Below are 17,830 nucleotides of genomic sequence, written 5' to 3' on the forward strand. Positions count from 1 at the left end.
TCCTCTACTTTCATTCACTTTATCCATTTCCAGAGCTAACAGTCGACACCCTCAGAAGCAATTTCTCTCTGGACTCATTCATTCTGCTGATTAGGGCCGTAGAGGCTGCTGAAAGAATGTATGATTTAATCACCAGAAACAGACCATAAAGGATGAAGGAGGGGACAGGCCAACTGTACATGTTACGTTCATCAGGCCACACCTGGAGTAGTGAATGCAGGTCTACTCCAAACTCCAAAAGCAGATGAACGCGGGACACACTGAGGAGAGAGAAGGATGATGAGGAGATGAAGGTAAAATCATAGCAAATGAAGCATGCGGCCGGACCTGTGGTTGTTGAAACTAAAGGAGACTCAGGCAAATGTAAGAACTGTTGGCTAATATTTAAAAGGCTGACATATGAAGGAAGATTTAGGCTTGTTTTGTGAAGCCCTAGAAGAGAGAAATCTGGTGTCAGCCAGACATGGGCTTGGGTCCTATCTGTCTGCTCATAGCTGTGCAAACCTATGCAAGTGAGTGAATCTTGCTGGGGCTCAATTCGTTTGTCTGTACAATAGAGATAATACTAATACTTACCCCACAGGGTTTAGGGGTGAATCAAGTGAGACAAAACAGAGCAAGTGCTTAGCACAGTGCTCGGTACAAAGCAAGAACTCAACAAACACTAGCGTAAAAAAATAAACACCGACAATAACAAAAGGAAAACTGGAAGGCCGATGGCACCTTTTTTTTGAGGAGTTGGAACAGACATAGTTGATGCTGAAATTGGGGTCAAGGGGGTTTGAACTAGCTCTATAAAACTAGCCAAAGCATCTGGGAGGTCCAATCTGAGTTTGGAGTGGGAAAGTCAGACAATTCTTTTCCTTTAAAAGTATAGTGGATTAGCTTTTCCTCAGCTGCAGCTAAGGTGTTCTGTCCTTCCGAGGAAGCTAAGGCCACGTTGGGGTGAGTCCCTCACTTCATCCGGTGACTAGCACTGCGCCCGGCAGCCCCTGCCTAGCGCTCGCCCACACCATGGCCTCCGTCTCGGAGCTCGCCTGTATCTACTTGGCCCTCATCCTGCGTGACGACGAGGGGACGGTCACGGAGGATAAGATCAATGCTCTCATTAAAGCAGCCAACGTAAATGTTAAACCTTTCTGGCCAGGCTTCTTTGCAAAGGCTTTGGCCATCGTCAACACCAGGAGGCTCATCTGCAACGTGGGGGCAGGTGGACCTGCCCCAGCAGCTGGTGCTACACCAGCAGGACGTCCTGCCCCCTCCACCACTGCTGCCCCAGCTGAGGAGAAGAAAGTGGAAGCAAAGAAAGAAGAATCTGAAGAGTCTGATGATGACATGGGCCTTGGTCTTTTTGACTAAACCTCTTTAGTAACACGTTCAATAAAAAGCTGAGCTCAAAAAAAAAAAAGAAAGTACAGTGGATTAAAAAATGAAAGCCAGGGGGGTTGGGAGCCCGGGGGGGGGAAAAAAAATGAAAGCCAAATTTAGTCCAATTTTAGATGCAAGCATGGGGCCAGAGGAAAGGCCAAGAGGAGGGATAAACAAGGGAATGGGGAGAAAGTGAGTAGAAGGGGTAGAAACGAGAGGTGACGACTGGTTCTTAAAACTTTCATGAGTTGCCTGTGGCTCACTTTGGTGGCCTCTGATTACGTAGTGAGTAGGATGGTTGGCTTTTAATAGTCTTAAGCTTAGAGTGGGTACCAAAAGACAGATTCCAAGTGGGTATGAGGAGGACATTCCTAATTGGCTCCGGAGTCAGACTGCCCAGATTCTGGTCCTGACCACTCCAGTAAGACCCGCCTAACCTCTCTTTGCCTCCACTTCCTCATCTGAGAAACAGGTGTGATAATGAAATCTACCTCTTTAGTTTATACGAATTTAATGAAAATGATACATATAATGATAGTAATGATGGTATGGGTTTCCACACATGAGTCTAGGGTCAGCAGCTGAAAGTAGAAGGGCTTTGATTAATTTCACCACCCATATGTCTGAGCAGCAAGCCATGCCCATTTTCCTGGGGTGAGAGCCTATTGTTGATTCCACTACCCACAGCAGAAAGGACATTGATTAAAATAAATTTTTGCTTTAAAAAAAAAAATGCCAGGGACATCTGGGGCTAGGGTTCAATTACAAGAACGTGCTTCAAAGAGCAATTTGGAGGAAGCGGTCCCTTCCCAGCCAGAATATAGATATAGATATAGATACACACACACACACACACACACTGATCACAATGGAAGCTGAAATTATTGAGGGCAGTTTTTTTTTTTTTTTTTTTTTTTTAGAACCCGTGTCCCCTGCATCAGCAGGCGGACTCTCAACCACTGCGCCACCAGGGAAGCCCTGAGGGCAGTTTTAAACCCTGATCCTGGCAGAGATTTGTATCATCTCTTTCTAGACTCTCATCCTCTTCCAAAACTCATGGAGGTATTGAAAGTGGGACTGGGAGTTGTTGTATTCTTTGCAGCCTGGGTCCTTTCTCCTTCCTTCTACCAAGGAAAACCTATTAGATCCCATATCCTCTAAGGTCATCCATGAGATCTTCCCATACCCCTCCCTGCTGTTCTACTTCTCTGAAGTCCTTTAATTTTATGGAACACAAACCCAGGAGTCCGGTCAGACCACTAGAGTTTGTTGTTTTGCCAAAAGATGCAAACCTGTACCTTGACCTTGCCTCCGAATCCTCATGTCCCAACCCCACTCATCACTCACAAAAAGTCCTCCAACTTAAAACTGAGTGTAAACACTGTGTGAGCAAGGAACCCTTCTGCTTGGTCTCTCCTAACCACTAGCACCAGTTATCTTGGGTATGTAACTTTTTCTCCCTGAACCACAATTTTCATTTATTCAGGGGTGGTAGGGTTTCATTGAGCAGATTATGAGCGTCTGTGGAAGACAGTGTCTCTTGTCTAAACAACAGCTACCTCCCTTATTCCACTTAACAGAACCACAGCACCAAGCTCTAGGTGATGGGACATGGGCGATCTAAGTGAATAATTTCATATCCATCTGCCGCCTGCAGGTAGAGAAGGCTCCTCATGCAGATATGGCCAAGGAGACACAAGGGGAAGTCAGCCAGAGTGTGGTTCCAGGAAAACCCTAGTTTTCCTGATGAAAATGACCTGAGGCTCATCTTTCTTCCCTTCTTCCTGCACTGAAGGCTGACTTGTAGGCCCTGGTATTAGGAAGCCTCCGAACAATGCCAGCTGACACCTACCTTGACACTCATAATTTGAGAAACATAAGCCTCTGTTTATTTAAGCTATTCCTAGTCAGGGTTTTAATTACTTGCAGCCCAAAACATCCCTAACTGATATTGGGAGGGGGGTTGAATTTTAGGCTGAGGAAACTAGTTAAGCAGAAATGAAGAGATATGAAAGTGGTTAGTGTTTAAGGGGAAGAGAGGATGCTATGGGATAGTGTTAGGGAACGGATGGGCAAGATGGAGATGAAACATAGTGGGAGGTTGAGTCAGTTTAGAAGACTGAACAGCGGGTGTTCTCAATACTGGCTTGCACATTTGAATCACCTGGAGAGCTTTATAAACTGATGCATGTTCAGGTTTCTCCCTATCAGATTCAAAACGAATTGATCTGGGGTAAGGACAGGGTATCCGCAGTTGAAAAAATCTCCCAAGCACTGACCATCAGGGCTGAGGACTACCACCTTATAAGGTGTTACATGGCCAGGTCCCTAGCTTCCTGTCCACCTTCACTTCTCTCCCTTGAGCAGTAGGCTCTCAACACACTGCCCTTCTTGAGCACATCATAGGGTTTCTCACCTCCTACTCATGCTCTGAGCTTTACCCAGATTGTCACTCCTTCAGACTCCAGAGACCTCCCCCAGCCTCATACCAACCTAAGCGGGATGTCCTCTCTTATTCTCTTATAGTAGTGTTTATTTCTTAACTAGATAGTTCAAAGCTATATATTTATTTTTGTGCTCTTTGTTTATTTGCTTATATATTTCTCTACTGTGAGAGCAAATGTCGTTGCCCATTTTCATCACTGCTATATCTCCCAATACCTTGTACAATATGCCTGCCATATACTGGGTACTAAATAACTATTTGTAAAGTGAATTAATAAAATAAAGGCTCTATGTGCCAGACTCAGTTGTATAATGGCAATTTCTGCGGTCCCTGGAGGGAAATAGTCACGTTAGTGCTTTATCAAAGGGCTCCAGTGTGCCTGTGGAGGGAAAGACTGGAGCAAAACGGGGAAGGGACACTAGTCAGAAGATTATTTCGGCATCATAGGAAAGAGATGGGAACAGCAGACACATTCAGCCGTATGTACCCAGTTCTGTGCCTGACAACCAACAACCCAAGAACGTCTGGAAAGTGAAGGAATGGAGGGCTGAATGAGTACTGATGGAAGAGAGTTTTTATACAGAGCAGAATTTAATAGAGCAAGAGCTGTGAAGGAATGGAGGGCTGAATGAGTACTGATGGAAGAGAGTTTTTATACAGAGCAGAATTTAATAGAGCAAGAGCTCTCTGCATTTTCAAAGAGAGGCGAGGATGCAGAAAGTGTGCGCAAGGGTATGATAGATTAATTTTGTCAAATTCACCGCACCTTTTACAGACATTAAGCATTTTATGAGAGTCCTCAGCTAGTGCGTGTAGTGGAGGACAGCAGGCTAAGGCAGCTTGTGGCATTTTGTTTTCTTTCTTTGTTGGTAAAGGGAGAATTTAAATGAGTGTAACCTTTGATAATCTGGCAATTGTAAAAATCAACCTACCAAAGTTCAGGCAGTGTCAGATGCAGAGACACCCTTTCCAAACAGCTCATCTTCCCAGACCTTTCTCTGTCAAATGTCAAAGCCCAAATGAGTTTGTTTGGAAGGCAAATTACATGTCGCAAGCTGTCATTTTCTGTAGTGGGTGACTTCTATTTTGAATAATTAAATAATACAGCAACAAAAATACTCTGGTCTTCAAGTCTAAATATAAGGGTGCATATATGTAAAACTGTCCCCCTAGTCCCTGGACATTGGAGGGTTCAGGTCTTGAATCAGACATCAATAGTAATCTACCCAGAATTAATCATTATTTAAGGACTGCAATCTGTTTGATGTAAAGCCTGAGTTGTGAGCACAATTTTAATGGGACAATAGGAGAGAGAGAATTTTTTTTTTTTTTCTGGAAGGGGAAGGAGAACAGGACAAGGTACTATGAAAGATTAAATTAATGGGTAGAGCTTGGCCTGTGAAACCAAGGGGAAATTGTTTCTGGAAAGGTGTGGCTGTCCTCATCCTCATTCTCACCCTTACCCTCCTCTTCTGTATCTGCACAGTACAGCCCTCACATTTACATCACAGTTTAATATTCAGAAAGCACAGAGTGAGTTGACCTGTTCTGCATGTAAGCAGAGAAGGTCTTACTACCAACCTTTAGCATATGAGGAAACTGAGGCTCAGAGAAATAAAGTGGTCCATTAGACAGTGCAGCTGGTAAGGAAGGAAGTCCAGAGGCAGTGTCAGGGATATCTCAAGTGTTCTGACATCTGCGAGACACTGTGTGGTAAGGAAGGCAGTAAAGAGTGTAGACTCACAGAGAGCATGCATATGCCCAAACTCATCAAAATTTACAGTAAATATGGGAAGCATTGTATATTAGGTAGACCCTCAACAAAGCTGGAAAAAAAGAACAAACTCTGTATCTAGATGTGTGGCCCTCAGCAACTCAAACTATATTGACTCCTCCCAACACTGCTTCCTGATTCAGGTGCTCAAATCTCTCACCTGGAACTCTCCAGCAGTCTGTTCACTGATCTCCCAGACTCCAGTCTGAAGCTCACTCTTATCCATCCACCACCGTACAATGAAACTAATCGTTCTAAAACATCTACTTGTCAAGATCAAATCATGCCCTTTTGTAACTCCCCATCTTCCCATAATCAAATCCTAACCTCCCAAGCCCTACTCATAAAACCACCAAGATCTGGAACCATCTACTTTTGAACTTGGCTTCTCCCAAATTCTTTCAACTCCTGGAGCCCTAAGCTCTAGTTGTTCAATGAGTTAGAATGTGTAAAATGCTTAGAACAGTACTATAAAAGTGTTAGCTACTATATTTCTATTACTTTTATTATTAGCATTCCTGTCTTATCAGCACCTGGATTTCCCAACAAGCATCACGTTCTCACCCTCCATGCACTGACACATGCCTCTCCCTCATCTGGTTCACTCTAGATCTGAAAAACTTAGCTCAGATGTTGCTCCCTTTGGAAAAACTTTCTTGACTTCATCCAGAAGAAAGCGGTACCACGTAAAGTGCTCTGAGCTTCTCATATGGACACGTTTATCAGTCTGTATTGTAATTCTGTCATTTCTGTTTCTGGCCCATGCTTCTTCCCCGGCCAACAAAGAGTTGCAGTTTTCTCTGTAACTGTACTTAGCATGGTGCTTGGCACAAAGTACATTCTCAGTATATGGTTGTTAATCGGTCAGTGATGTGGCTGAGACCAAATGAGCAGCTCTAGATGTCTGTTTCTTGAAGTATTGTGTTTGGAGATCTAAATATACTATAAATGCCCTTCATTCTCTGTTCCTTTTTGAAAACATTAACTGTGGATAGGCTGGTTATTTATTCTCCTTAATTGCCAGCCACCATCTTCCACACCAGTTAGTAAGTATGTAATAAATGGCTGTGGCTCTGATCTTGTGGCTCCCTGGGGATGAGGGCAGGCTGGGTGGCTTGAGGAAGGGACTATAAAATAGAGTATCTCCAGAGAGTCCCCAAAGGACCATTCCAGTGGATTAGGCTCTAAGTGTGAGGTAGAGCAACATGTGCAGCAGGGAAGGGAACTAGATTCTTCAGGACTGCAGCGCACAGGCAGAAACACTCACACACACACACACACACATTCACACCATACTTTAAAAGTCTTTGCCCAGCTTCTGCTTTCCAACATCTATTTCACAGATATTTTTGCAACCTATTTTGTGGACCAGCCACTGGGTGAAGAGCTAGCAGTGAGCAAAACAGGACGCTTACCCTCATGGAGTTTGCAATCCTGTAGGGAGACAAACTTGAAATAAGTAGTTGAGTCCAGAGATAAACGCTATGAGCTCATGACGATGATGAAGGTGATGGTAATGACAGAATTAGTACTCATCTGTGTGTGCTTACTATAGAGGAGGCCCGGTACTAAGCACATTATATGTATTTTCTTGTTTAATCTTGCTGATGATGGTATGAGATATATGCCACTATCCTGGTTAAAAAAATGAGGAAACTGAGGCTCAGAGAAGTTACGTAACTTGATGAAGTTCAGCTGTGACTCCGAATTAAGTTTATTCTCTCCATAAACTAAGCTGAGAGGAGATGGGAGTTGAAGGGAAAGAAAAGAGAATGCAGAGTAAAGGGATCAGGAAAAGCGAAGGCACTTTTCTTCGGAAGGTAAGCAAGTTAGGAAATGCCAGGGAATCAGAGGTGCCCTTAGATCCTGTGGGTAGATGTATGTCTGGGGCATCCATTACGATGGCTGTCACCAGACCAAATGTGGGTGAAAGGGAAACACAGCCATCCAAGAATCCAGCCACAAAGAGGAAAGGTCTGGGGTCAGGCATGCAAAGATGCCAGTGTTACCATGCCAACAGCAATGGTACAGGGAGAGAGATGTACCAGCATTGGGGGCTGGTGATTATTTGGGTTGGCAGAAGAGTTACCATCACGGTCCAGGGCACTACTTAGAAAACCTACTCACCATGGGTAGGTTTTTGATTTACATACAAATTGTTAAAATCCTGGGTTTTCATGGCAGCTCTTCCTAGATTTTTTAGATGGAGAAATGTGTAGGGACCAGAGACTTGTCCGGAGTCTGACAATGAGTTAGTGGCAGAAAAATAACCAGGAGCACAATCCACTTTGCTCTTTTCCTTTTCCTCTACAGGAGGAAGGGCTGCTTCTGCTCTGTGTTCTGGCCAGCATAGCCAAGAGTCTCCATGGCTACCTGCGGCTTGGCCCACAGTTATATTCTCTCCTGTTTCCTCTGTTTTTGGATTTTTCACTATGCCTGCCTGCTGGTCACACCTGCTCAGGCTGTACCTGAGCTCCTGGTCCCAGCAGTACTTCTTGGAGTGGGCCTCTGGCCAAAGCAAAAGCCAGCCCTGTAGCAGAGGGACTGGCCTTTAGGGCCCTGACTGGCAGGCCCTGGACCTTCTCCCTCTTTCTCTGTCCATCCTCCCCTACCTTCTTGGCAGACCAGAAAGTCCCTGGTGAGAGAATCCAGCTCTGGGCCAGTGATGTTTTGCTAGGACAATACATTCTGAAATTATATCTTCCTTAAAAAGTGTATGATGGTCAAAAGCATAGAAATCAAACTATAAACTACTGTTGTAGAGGAGGGTTATTTTCCAAAATAGCTAGAAAATAAATAAAATTCGTATGTGTCTCTAACTTTAGAAAAAATCTTCTCCCACAATATATTTTCAATATTTCATATATGCTCTTTGATTTTGATTTTCCTCTACAATTAAGTATAAAGCCAATTGGATTAAGGGCAATTAAAATCAGAAGTAATAAAACGATAAGAAGAACCACAAAACAACCAGGTATCATGTATTGAAGACTTGTGATATGATTGATATGTTGTTTAAATTTTCACGACAAATTCAGGATAAACATAATATTGTTCTAAATTTGCAGATGAGAAAACAGAGGCACCAACAGGCTGCGTAGTTCACCCCAAATCACACAATTTCTGAGAGGCAGAACTGGAATTGAAATCTAGATCAGTTAACTTCTGAGCCTGCTCTTCTCCATCATGATTTATGTCAGTATCAGCATTAGAGTGCATTAGAATTACCTGGATTGCTTGGTGACACACAGATTTCTGGGCCCAGTCCTAGAGTTTCTGATTCAGTAGGTCTGGAGTGGGGCTGGAGAATTTGTATTTCAAACAAGTTCCCAGGTGATGCTGATGCTGCTGGTCGGGAAACTCTATTTTGAAAAGCACTGCCTTACAGGTGTCTTAATAGCGTCTTTCATGATTATGTAATTTAATCCTCACATAACGTATGAGAAAGGAATTTAATTATAATCCCCATTTTGTAGAAGACAGAAAAAGTATTCTGTCGAAGGTCATCCAGCTAGTAAGTGATGGAGCCTAAATTCAAAGCAGCTGTCATTCAGAGCACACACACATACTGGACCATTAGGCTGGAGCAATTTCTAGCTTTTCCTCGATTGTATTACACTTATTATATCTCTGCTTTTGCTACAAGTAGCGGCACTTGCGTTTTTCCACTTTCCATTCACAATTATAAGACAGGAAGAACAAAATGCAGTAAAAAAGGCAATCCCTTGGACAAACAAACCCTGCTATACAGAGAACATGGCAAAACTGTCCACTCTGAACTGTTGGCTGGCATGCAGTGCTACTAGGTGGTAGCTCAAAATGTTGAATGATCAACAAATGCGCAGAACTCCAAATTCAGTTTTATATACTGTTGAGTAAAGTTAAAAAATGGTAGTAGGTGATTGTTTCTAATTGGCTTCTGTGTCTTGGTCCTCCTAAGCCCTGGGCATCAGCCAGACCACCACGTCCTCTGTGTGAGAGACTTGGTTCACAGGGCTAGCACCCACAGTTTGCACAAATGAGGCCCAATGTGACATCTCTCCCCAACCACAGACCCATTTCTACTATTGCACGAATCAACCAAACTCGGTGAAAGGAAACAAAAGTGGGGAAAGGCATTAAAAATTGCTAAGTGCTTACACTTGCTGTTGATCAGAAACTCTTAGCTGGTTGAAAATGATTAGGCAAAGCACATTTTTTTACACACAGGGAAGAAGGTAAGTCATTTGGAAATTATTCATTTTTGTTTTGTTGAAGAAGATTAGAGAAGAGGGAGTTTTATATTTTATTTTCTAAAGAATCAATTTTATTTATTTATTTACTTTTGGTTGTGTTGGGTCTTTGTTGCTGCACACGGGCTTTCTGAAGGTGTGATGAGCTGGGGTTACTCTTCATTGTGGTATGAGGGCTTCTCATTGCAGTGGCTTCTCTTGTTGTGGAGCACGGGATTTAGGCACGTGGGCTTCAGTAGTTGTGGCACACAGGCTCAGTAGTTGTGGCACACAGGCTCAGTAGTTGTGGCACACAAGCTCAGTAGTTGTGGCACACGGGCTTAGTTGCTCCGCGGCACATGGGATCTTCCTGGACCAGGGATCAAACCTGGGTCCCCTGCATTGGCAGGCGGATTCTTAACCACTGCACCACCAGGGGAGTCCCAAGTTTTATATTTTAGTTTAGCCCTCTGTCTGGCCATGACAGAGAATCCTCCAACCTCTTGGGCTTGGATTAAATGAGATCAAATGAAATCATGCTTCGTAAACTGTAAAGTGTAATGCCAGAGGGTGAGATTATTATGATGAAACACAGTGGAGTGAAATGGTCAATTTTATAGCTTTGAAGACAGATAAATTGAAGCTTAAATGCCAGTTATGCTAATAGCAGTGTAATTTTAGAATGAAAATTGACCTCTCTGAGCCTCCTTTTTCTTAACTATAAAATAGAAATTATAATACTATTGCATGAATGTGATTGTGGGGTTGAATTGGGAAATAAAAGATGGTCAAAAAGGTATTATGACTGGATCTTATTTGGGGTAATACTGGTTTGAGCTTTTTTTAAAGGCAAGAAAAAAATATAACCTTAGTTAAAATTCTAAATAATTTATAAATTAAGCAGCTGCCTAATGGTATCAAAAGCATGGTTTTAAGACATCCAGAAGATTTAAAGTTATGTCCAATAGGCCCTTTCAGTCAGACAAAGGACTTCTCAGAATCTTAAGAGCATTATTTTTTTTTTCCCACAACAATGCGTGGTCAAAGTAAAGAGAGGCATACAAAAAAGATTGTAGCTATTGCTCCTATAAAATGAATTGGGCATTTGATTCTACATTTCTACATTAATATGTGGAAAGCCCATAAAGTTTTTAAGGGAGTTGTATCAGGAATGGACCACCAGCTTGCATTAAAAGTGACTGAAATTGCTCTTGTTTCTAAAAAGCTTCCAAGCCCTCAACTTCCTATAGGCCAGAAATAGGCTAAAAAATTTACTTAGCTGTAAACAAAGGCTGTTTCTTACAAAACAGCATGAATATCTCAGACAGTAAAGTTAATATCCCATGGAGAGAGTCAAGAGCTAAATGAAGTAATAGACTTGTTCAACAGAGCATTGGAAGTCCTAGCCACAGCAATCAGACAAGAAAAATAAGTAAAATGTATCTAAATTGGAAAGGAAGAAATAAAATTGTCACTGTTTGCAGGTAACATAATACTATATATAGAAATCCTAAAGACTCTACCAAAAAACTATTAGAATTAATAAATTAATTAAGGTTGCAGGATACAAAAATAATATACAGAAATCTGTTGCAATTCTACACATTAACAATGTTCTACCAGGAAGAAAAATTAAGAAAATCCCATTTACAACTGCATCAAAAAGAATTAAATACCTAGGAATACATTTAATCAGGAGGTGAAAAACTCTGAAAAATATAAGACACTGATGAAAGAAATTGAAGACAACACAAATAAATGGAAAGATATAACATGCTTATGGAGTAAAAGAATTAATATTGTTAAAATCTCCATACTACCCAAAGCAATATGCAGATTGAATACAATTCCCATCAAAATACAAATAGCATTTTTCACAGGACTAGAACAAATAATCCTAGAACGTATATGGAGCCACAAAAGACCCAGAAAGCCAAAGCAATCCTGAGAAAGCAGAATAAAGCTGAAGGCATCACGCTCCCTGGTTTCAAACTATACTATTGATACAAAGCTACTGTAATCAAAACAGCATGAGCTGCTTTGATGTGCACCTGAAACTATCTCAACATTTTTAATAAGCTACACTCCAATATAAAATAAAAAGTTAGGGCTTCCCTGGGGGTGCAGTGGTTAAGAGGCCGCCTGCCGACGCAGGGGACACGGGTTCGTGCCCCGGTCTGGGAAGATCCCACATGCCGCGGAGTGGCTAGGCCCGTAAGCCATGGCCACTGAGCCTGCGCGTCCGGAGCCTGTGCTCCGCAACGGGAGAGGCCACAACAGTGAGAGGCCTGCGTACCGCAAAAAAATAAAAAATTAAAAAATAAAACCAGTATGGTACCGGCACAAAAACAGACACACAGATCAAGGGAACAGAATAGAAAGCCTAGAAATAAACCTGCACTTACATGGTCAATTAATCTAGGACAAAGGAAGCAAGAATATACAACGGGGAAGACTGCATCTTCAATAAATGGTGCTGGGAAAACTGACAGCTACATGCAAAATAATCAAACTGGACTACTTTCTCATACATATATGAAAATAAACTCAAAATGGATTACAGACTTAAATGTAAGACACCATAAAACTCCTAGATGAAAAGATAAGCAGTATGCTCTTTGACACAGATCTTTGCAATTTTGGGAGGGGGTCTGTCTCCTCAGGCAAGGTCAACAAATGCAAAAATAGACGGGACTACATCAAATTAAAAAGCTTTTGTACAGTGAAGGAAACCACCAACGAAATGGAAAGGCAACCTTCTGAATGGGAGAAGGTATTTGCAAATTATATTTCCAGTAAAGTGTTAATATTTAAATTATATAAAGAAGCTAAACAACTCAATATCAAAAACCCCAAACAATCTAATTAAAAAAGGGACAGTGGACCTGAATAGACATTTGTCCAAAGAAGACACACAAATGGCCAACAGACACATGAAAAGATGCCCAACATTATTAATCATCAGGAAATGCAAATCAAAACAACAATAAGATAGCACCTCACTCCTGTCAGAATAGGTATCCTCAAAAATAAAAAAAATTAAAAACATTGGCGAGGACGTGGAGAAAAGGGAACCCTTGTACACTGTTGGTAGGAACCCTTGTACACTGTTGGTAGGAACCCTTGTACACTGTTGGTAGCAATTTACAAGTGTAAATTGCTGCATCTATTATGGAAAACAGTATGGAGGTTCCTCAAAAAACTAAAAATAGAATTACCTTATGATCCAGCAGTTACACTCCTGGGTATATATCTGAAGAAAATGAAAATACTAATTCAAAAAGATATATGCACCCCAGTGTTCATAGCAGCATTATTTACAACAGCCAAGACATGGAATCAACCTAAGTGTCCATTGATAGATAAGTGGATGAAGAAGATGTGCTATATATGTACACAGTGGAACATGACTCAACCATAAAAAAGAATAAAATCTTGCCATTTGTGACAACATGGATGGACCTAGACAATATAATGCTAAGTGAAATAAGTCAGACAGAGAAAGACAAATACCAAATGACCTCACTTATATGTGGAATCTAAAACACAAAATAAACAAACAAACAAAACAAAACAGAGGTAGACTTATTTCTTATTTCACAGAGTACAAACTGGTGGTTGCCAGAGGGGGAAGGAAGGTAGAGATTTGGGTGAAATAGGTAAAGGAGATTAAGAAGTACAAACTTCCAGGTTTACAATAAATAAGTCACAGGGATGTAATATACAGCATAAATAAATACAGTCAGTAATACTGTAATAATCTGTATGGTGACAAATGGTTACTAGGCTTATGGTGAACACTTGTAGGGTATTTAAATGTCAAATCACTATGTTGTACTGAAACTAACAATATTGTATGTCAACTATATATCAATAACAATATAAAAAACAAACAAATAAATAAAGGGAGTGATGAATTTGGGAGCTACTCCTAGGGAGTAAATGCAGGCCCTATTCAAAGAACAGTAACTGTTCCTAAATTACAGGGTCCTGACAAAATTTACCTAAAATTGTGACAGCTAAGGCACTTTCATTACTCTGCCGTTCATGTGGGATCGTCCTTTGTGGTTATCCAACCTCTAGCTCACCACTGTATGTTGGGTCAGTGGGGGAAGACGTTGCCTTTTTAGGTCACAGGTTTTTAGATAAAGAGTGATAAACATAAAGATGTATCTGAGGAGTCTCAACCACATCTTGACCTGACTTAAATAAGATTCTAGAATTGGAGTCTGAGCATATAATGGCTTTGGTCAGTGGCTCCTCCAATAGCTTCAGCAGAAAATAAAGGGAAAAGCCAACTATTTCTGGGAGAAGAGGATCTCTGATGGACACTTGCTGGCAGTCCTGTGGAAACAGATTGTGGGTCTATTTGTGTCTTGCTACAGTAAAACCTCCAGTATGGAGATCCCTCTGGGACTATCTTTCCATTTAGTACAAGTTCCCAGATGGCTAAGGGTCTGCCACGTTAAGTTCCAAAGGGTTGTCTTTCAACAAATTTTAGAGCGATGCATTTCTGAGATGTATCATATGCTTCCCTGATTCCTGAAATAGCGAAGTCAGAACATCAAGTTTGTGCTTTCTTAGGACTGTTCCTTACTTATACTGTTCCTCCTCCTAGAACAATCCATCTGATTTCCACCTATGAGAATCCTCCCCATCCACTAGAAGCTGCTGAAATACCGCTTATTTCATGAAGAATTTCTTGATTTTTTTCTCCAACTAATTTAATAATAATATATAATTATCATGATAACAGTTATCATTTACTGAACGGTTACCATGCACTAATTACTTTGCCTAAATGACATGCTTTTAAAAAAACAGTCAAATAACTGTTGTCCTATTATTATTTGATCCACAGAGGTGATTTAGTAAACTACAGGATTTTTCAACTGAGGAAAATGAGGTTTAGAGATTTACTGAACCCGCAGAAGTCATAAACCAAATGGTGCCTGTACGTAAAAACAGTCAGGGAGAGTCCCAAAATGTACGGCTTCCAAATCAGACTGCTTTCCATTCACATATGAAGATCTGCCTGACCACAGGGAAAGGATGATATTCTTTTTCCTGTTCCTATCTCTCCTATGATATTTCTCCTTTCCATTCTAGCAAACCTTATGAGGCTATATAACGGAGGGATTTAAAAAGTCAGTCTCTGGAGTGAGACTGGCTGGATTAAATGCTGACTCTCCCTTTTACTAGCTGTTACATCTTGGGCAAAGCACTCAATATCTCCACACTTCAGTCCTTACCTATAAAACAGGGACAAGAGTAACCTCCCTATAGAGCCGTTGTGATTAGTAAATATATTAACCCATATGTGACACTATGCTAGGCACATAGTAAGTACTCAACAAATGTTAGCTATTATGGTGTTATTCTTTTCCCTTCCCTCTTGTTCTCTCTACCATTCTCTCTTCTCTACTTATGTTTTGAGGTTTTTTAAAAAAATAACAATTTGGCCTCGATTGATGAAGCTGAAAAGTAAATAAATAGCAGGTGCAAGTGGAAAGCAGGTGGAATTCACTCTGGGTTTCCCTTCCTGTTAGCTTTGGACACAGGTTTGCTGTTTGCGTAATGTGTTCTCTTCCTTCTCCCAAACAGCCCTGTATGGGTAGGGTCTCTGTTGGTTATTTAATTCACAAATTATTTCCAATTCTGTTTCCTCCAGGTATGCTACCTCATCCTTCCCCACTACATTAATATCAGTTGTCATTTATAGAGTACTTACTCTGTGTCACACATCCTCCATTCTCTCTTATATAATACTCACATGATCCCTAAGACACCAGTATTATTATTTCCTTTTCACAGATGAGGAAACTTGGATTTCATAGAGAAAATCTCATAAATTTCTGCTTGTGATCATTTAATAGTTATGTGACATTTTAAAAAAAGATGAGAGGCTTCAACTTGTATACAGAAATTTTTATCTTCTGAAATTCTCTCTTGTAGAAAACAGAGAAACCACCACTCTTCACTGGATGTGTTTTTTTTTTGTTTGTTTTGTTTTTGTTTTGTTTTTTGGTACGTGGGCCTCTCACTGTTGGGGCCTCTCCCGTTGCGGAGCACAGGCTCCGGACGCGTAGGCTCAGCGGCCATGGCTCACGGGCCTAGCTGCTCTGTGGCATGTGGGATCTTCCCAGACCGGGGCATGATCCCGTGTCCCCTGTATTGGCAGGGGGACTCTCAACCACTGCGCCACCAGGGAAGCCCTGGATGTGTATTTTTTAACAAAAATTGTAAATGAGTTAAAAGATAACTTTTAGGAAATAGGATCCAGGCTGGAGAATGTTTGATTTATCAGAAATATTGCCCTCAGTAAGAGAAAGGAGTTGAACCAACTGTAGTGAGATGACATCTCTTTCACTTGGACTTGGGAAGAAATAATAAGGGTTCTTTTATCTGAACCCTTCAGATAAAATATAAGGGCCTTAGGGAGCTGCTTCTACTCTGATGATAGGTGTAGGGATGAGGCTGCACACAAGTCTGAGCTATGATTGTACACTGGGGTTATTGCATTTGGCATTGTACCCATCTTGCCATTGTGATCTCCTGAGATCCAACCTATTCCTCCAGATCTCTTCAGGAGAGAAATGTTGAGATATTATTCTTTAATTCTTACTGCAGAATAACTTCCTTTGCTTTCTTAGAGGTTCTCTGCTTCTTCATACCTACAAGTGTATGTGACTTTGCAAACTCTGTGGTTAGCTCTAGGCCTGAGTGTATATGTTTCAGTCAGTTTTTAACCAGGGTATGCTGGATAACAAACAACCTCAAAATCTTATCAATACATATTTAATTCTTAAATTTCTTGGGGGTTTTGGGTCAGCTACAGCTCTGTTAGACTTAGCTGGATTTTACATGTCTTCTCATTCTGTAACCCAGGCTGAAGGAGAAGCTACAATTTAGGACATGTTGTTCTCATAGAGGTAGCCCAGAAAAAAAGAACCCAGCCAATCCAAGAAATCAAATTGAAAGCTTCTGTACATATGACCCTAACATCATGTCTGCTCATATCACATTGGTCAGGATATGACACACGGCAAAGCCCCACAAAATGGGGCAGGGAAGCATGAAAAGGCTGGGGAGGAACAAATAATTGTGAACAAAAGATATACAACAACAAGGAACATTGAACCTGCCATGTCAAGAGCCCATTGTTAACTGACTATATCTTGTGTCATATTAAAAATTCTTGATGGAAGCTCTGATTCACTTAGGATAGCCCAAACTGTGGATTAGTTTTCCTGGACCAGGAGTCCATCCTTGAGTCAGTCAGGAGTGGCCAGAAAAAGGGGATATAATAACATTATATAAAGGGAAAAACAAGAGCTGCGGCCAGAGGCAAATTCTTTAGGAAGGATGCATCAGAAAGGCATATAAATTCACTGAGCTTGTGTTAATTGAATGTTGACCTGTTGTTTTTTTCATTATTATTAACCTCATTATTATCATCAGCTTCAGTTTTACCACCTCTCTACTATTGCCACCCTCATTAACATCATCATCTTTATTACCTTGATGGCTTTACCAACTTCGTCCTTTTTATTCCTCTCCACTACTTTGTCATCTTCATCATCTGTACCACTATCAGCATCATCTTTACCCCCAGCATTGTAGCGTAGTATTCCTTCCAATATCAATTCTTTTTTTTTAACATCTTTATTGGAGCATAACTGATTTACATTGTGTGTTAGTTGCTGCTGTACAACACAGTGAATCAGCTATATGTATACATATGTCCCCATATCGCCTCCCTCTTGCATCTCCCTCCCACCTTCCCAATCCCACCACTCTAGGTGGTCACAAAGCAGCAAGTTGATATCCCTGTGCTATGTGGCTGCTTCCCACTAGCTATCTATTTGACGTTTGGTAGAGTATATATGTCAATGTCACTCTCCCACTTCGTTTCAGCTTACCCTTCCCCCTCCCCGTGTCCTAAAGTCCATTCTTTATGTCTAAGTCTTTATTCCTGTCCTGCCCCGAGGTTTTTCAGAAACTTTTTTTTTTTTTTTTAAGATTCTGTAT

General features: G+C 41.2%; 1 protein-coding gene across 2 annotated transcripts; it reads left to right on the plus strand.

Moving 5' to 3' along the window:
- Nucleotides 1-987: 987 nt before the first annotated feature.
- LOC112411487 (60S acidic ribosomal protein P1-like) lies at nucleotides 988-1,387 on the plus strand. 2 transcript variants are annotated; one of them, XM_024762647.1, is made up of 2 exons: nucleotides 1,015-1,085; nucleotides 1,161-1,387. In XM_024762647.1, exons 1-2 carry the CDS (start codon nucleotides 1,015-1,017, stop codon nucleotides 1,357-1,359), a joined length of 270 nt encoding a protein of 89 aa, XP_024618415.1. In that variant the 3' UTR covers nucleotides 1,360-1,387. The 2 variants fall into 2 exon arrangements, with proteins under 2 accessions (XP_024618416.1, XP_024618415.1); XM_024762648.1 differs by having other exon boundaries at nucleotides 988-1,387.
- Nucleotides 1,388-17,830: the final 16,443 nt, after the last annotated feature.

This window comes from Neophocaena asiaeorientalis, unplaced genomic scaffold (assembly GCF_003031525.2).
Source record: "Neophocaena asiaeorientalis asiaeorientalis breed wild unplaced genomic scaffold, Neophocaena_asiaeorientalis_V1.1 scaffold78, whole genome shotgun sequence".
NCBI classification, from domain to species: Eukaryota; Metazoa; Chordata; class Mammalia; order Artiodactyla; family Phocoenidae; genus Neophocaena; species Neophocaena asiaeorientalis.

Coding starts and splice junctions, on each gene's coding strand:
- LOC112411487 (XM_024762648.1), top strand. CDS start 1,015: ATGGCCTCCGTCTCGGAGCTCGCCTGTATCTACTTGGCCCTCATCCTG.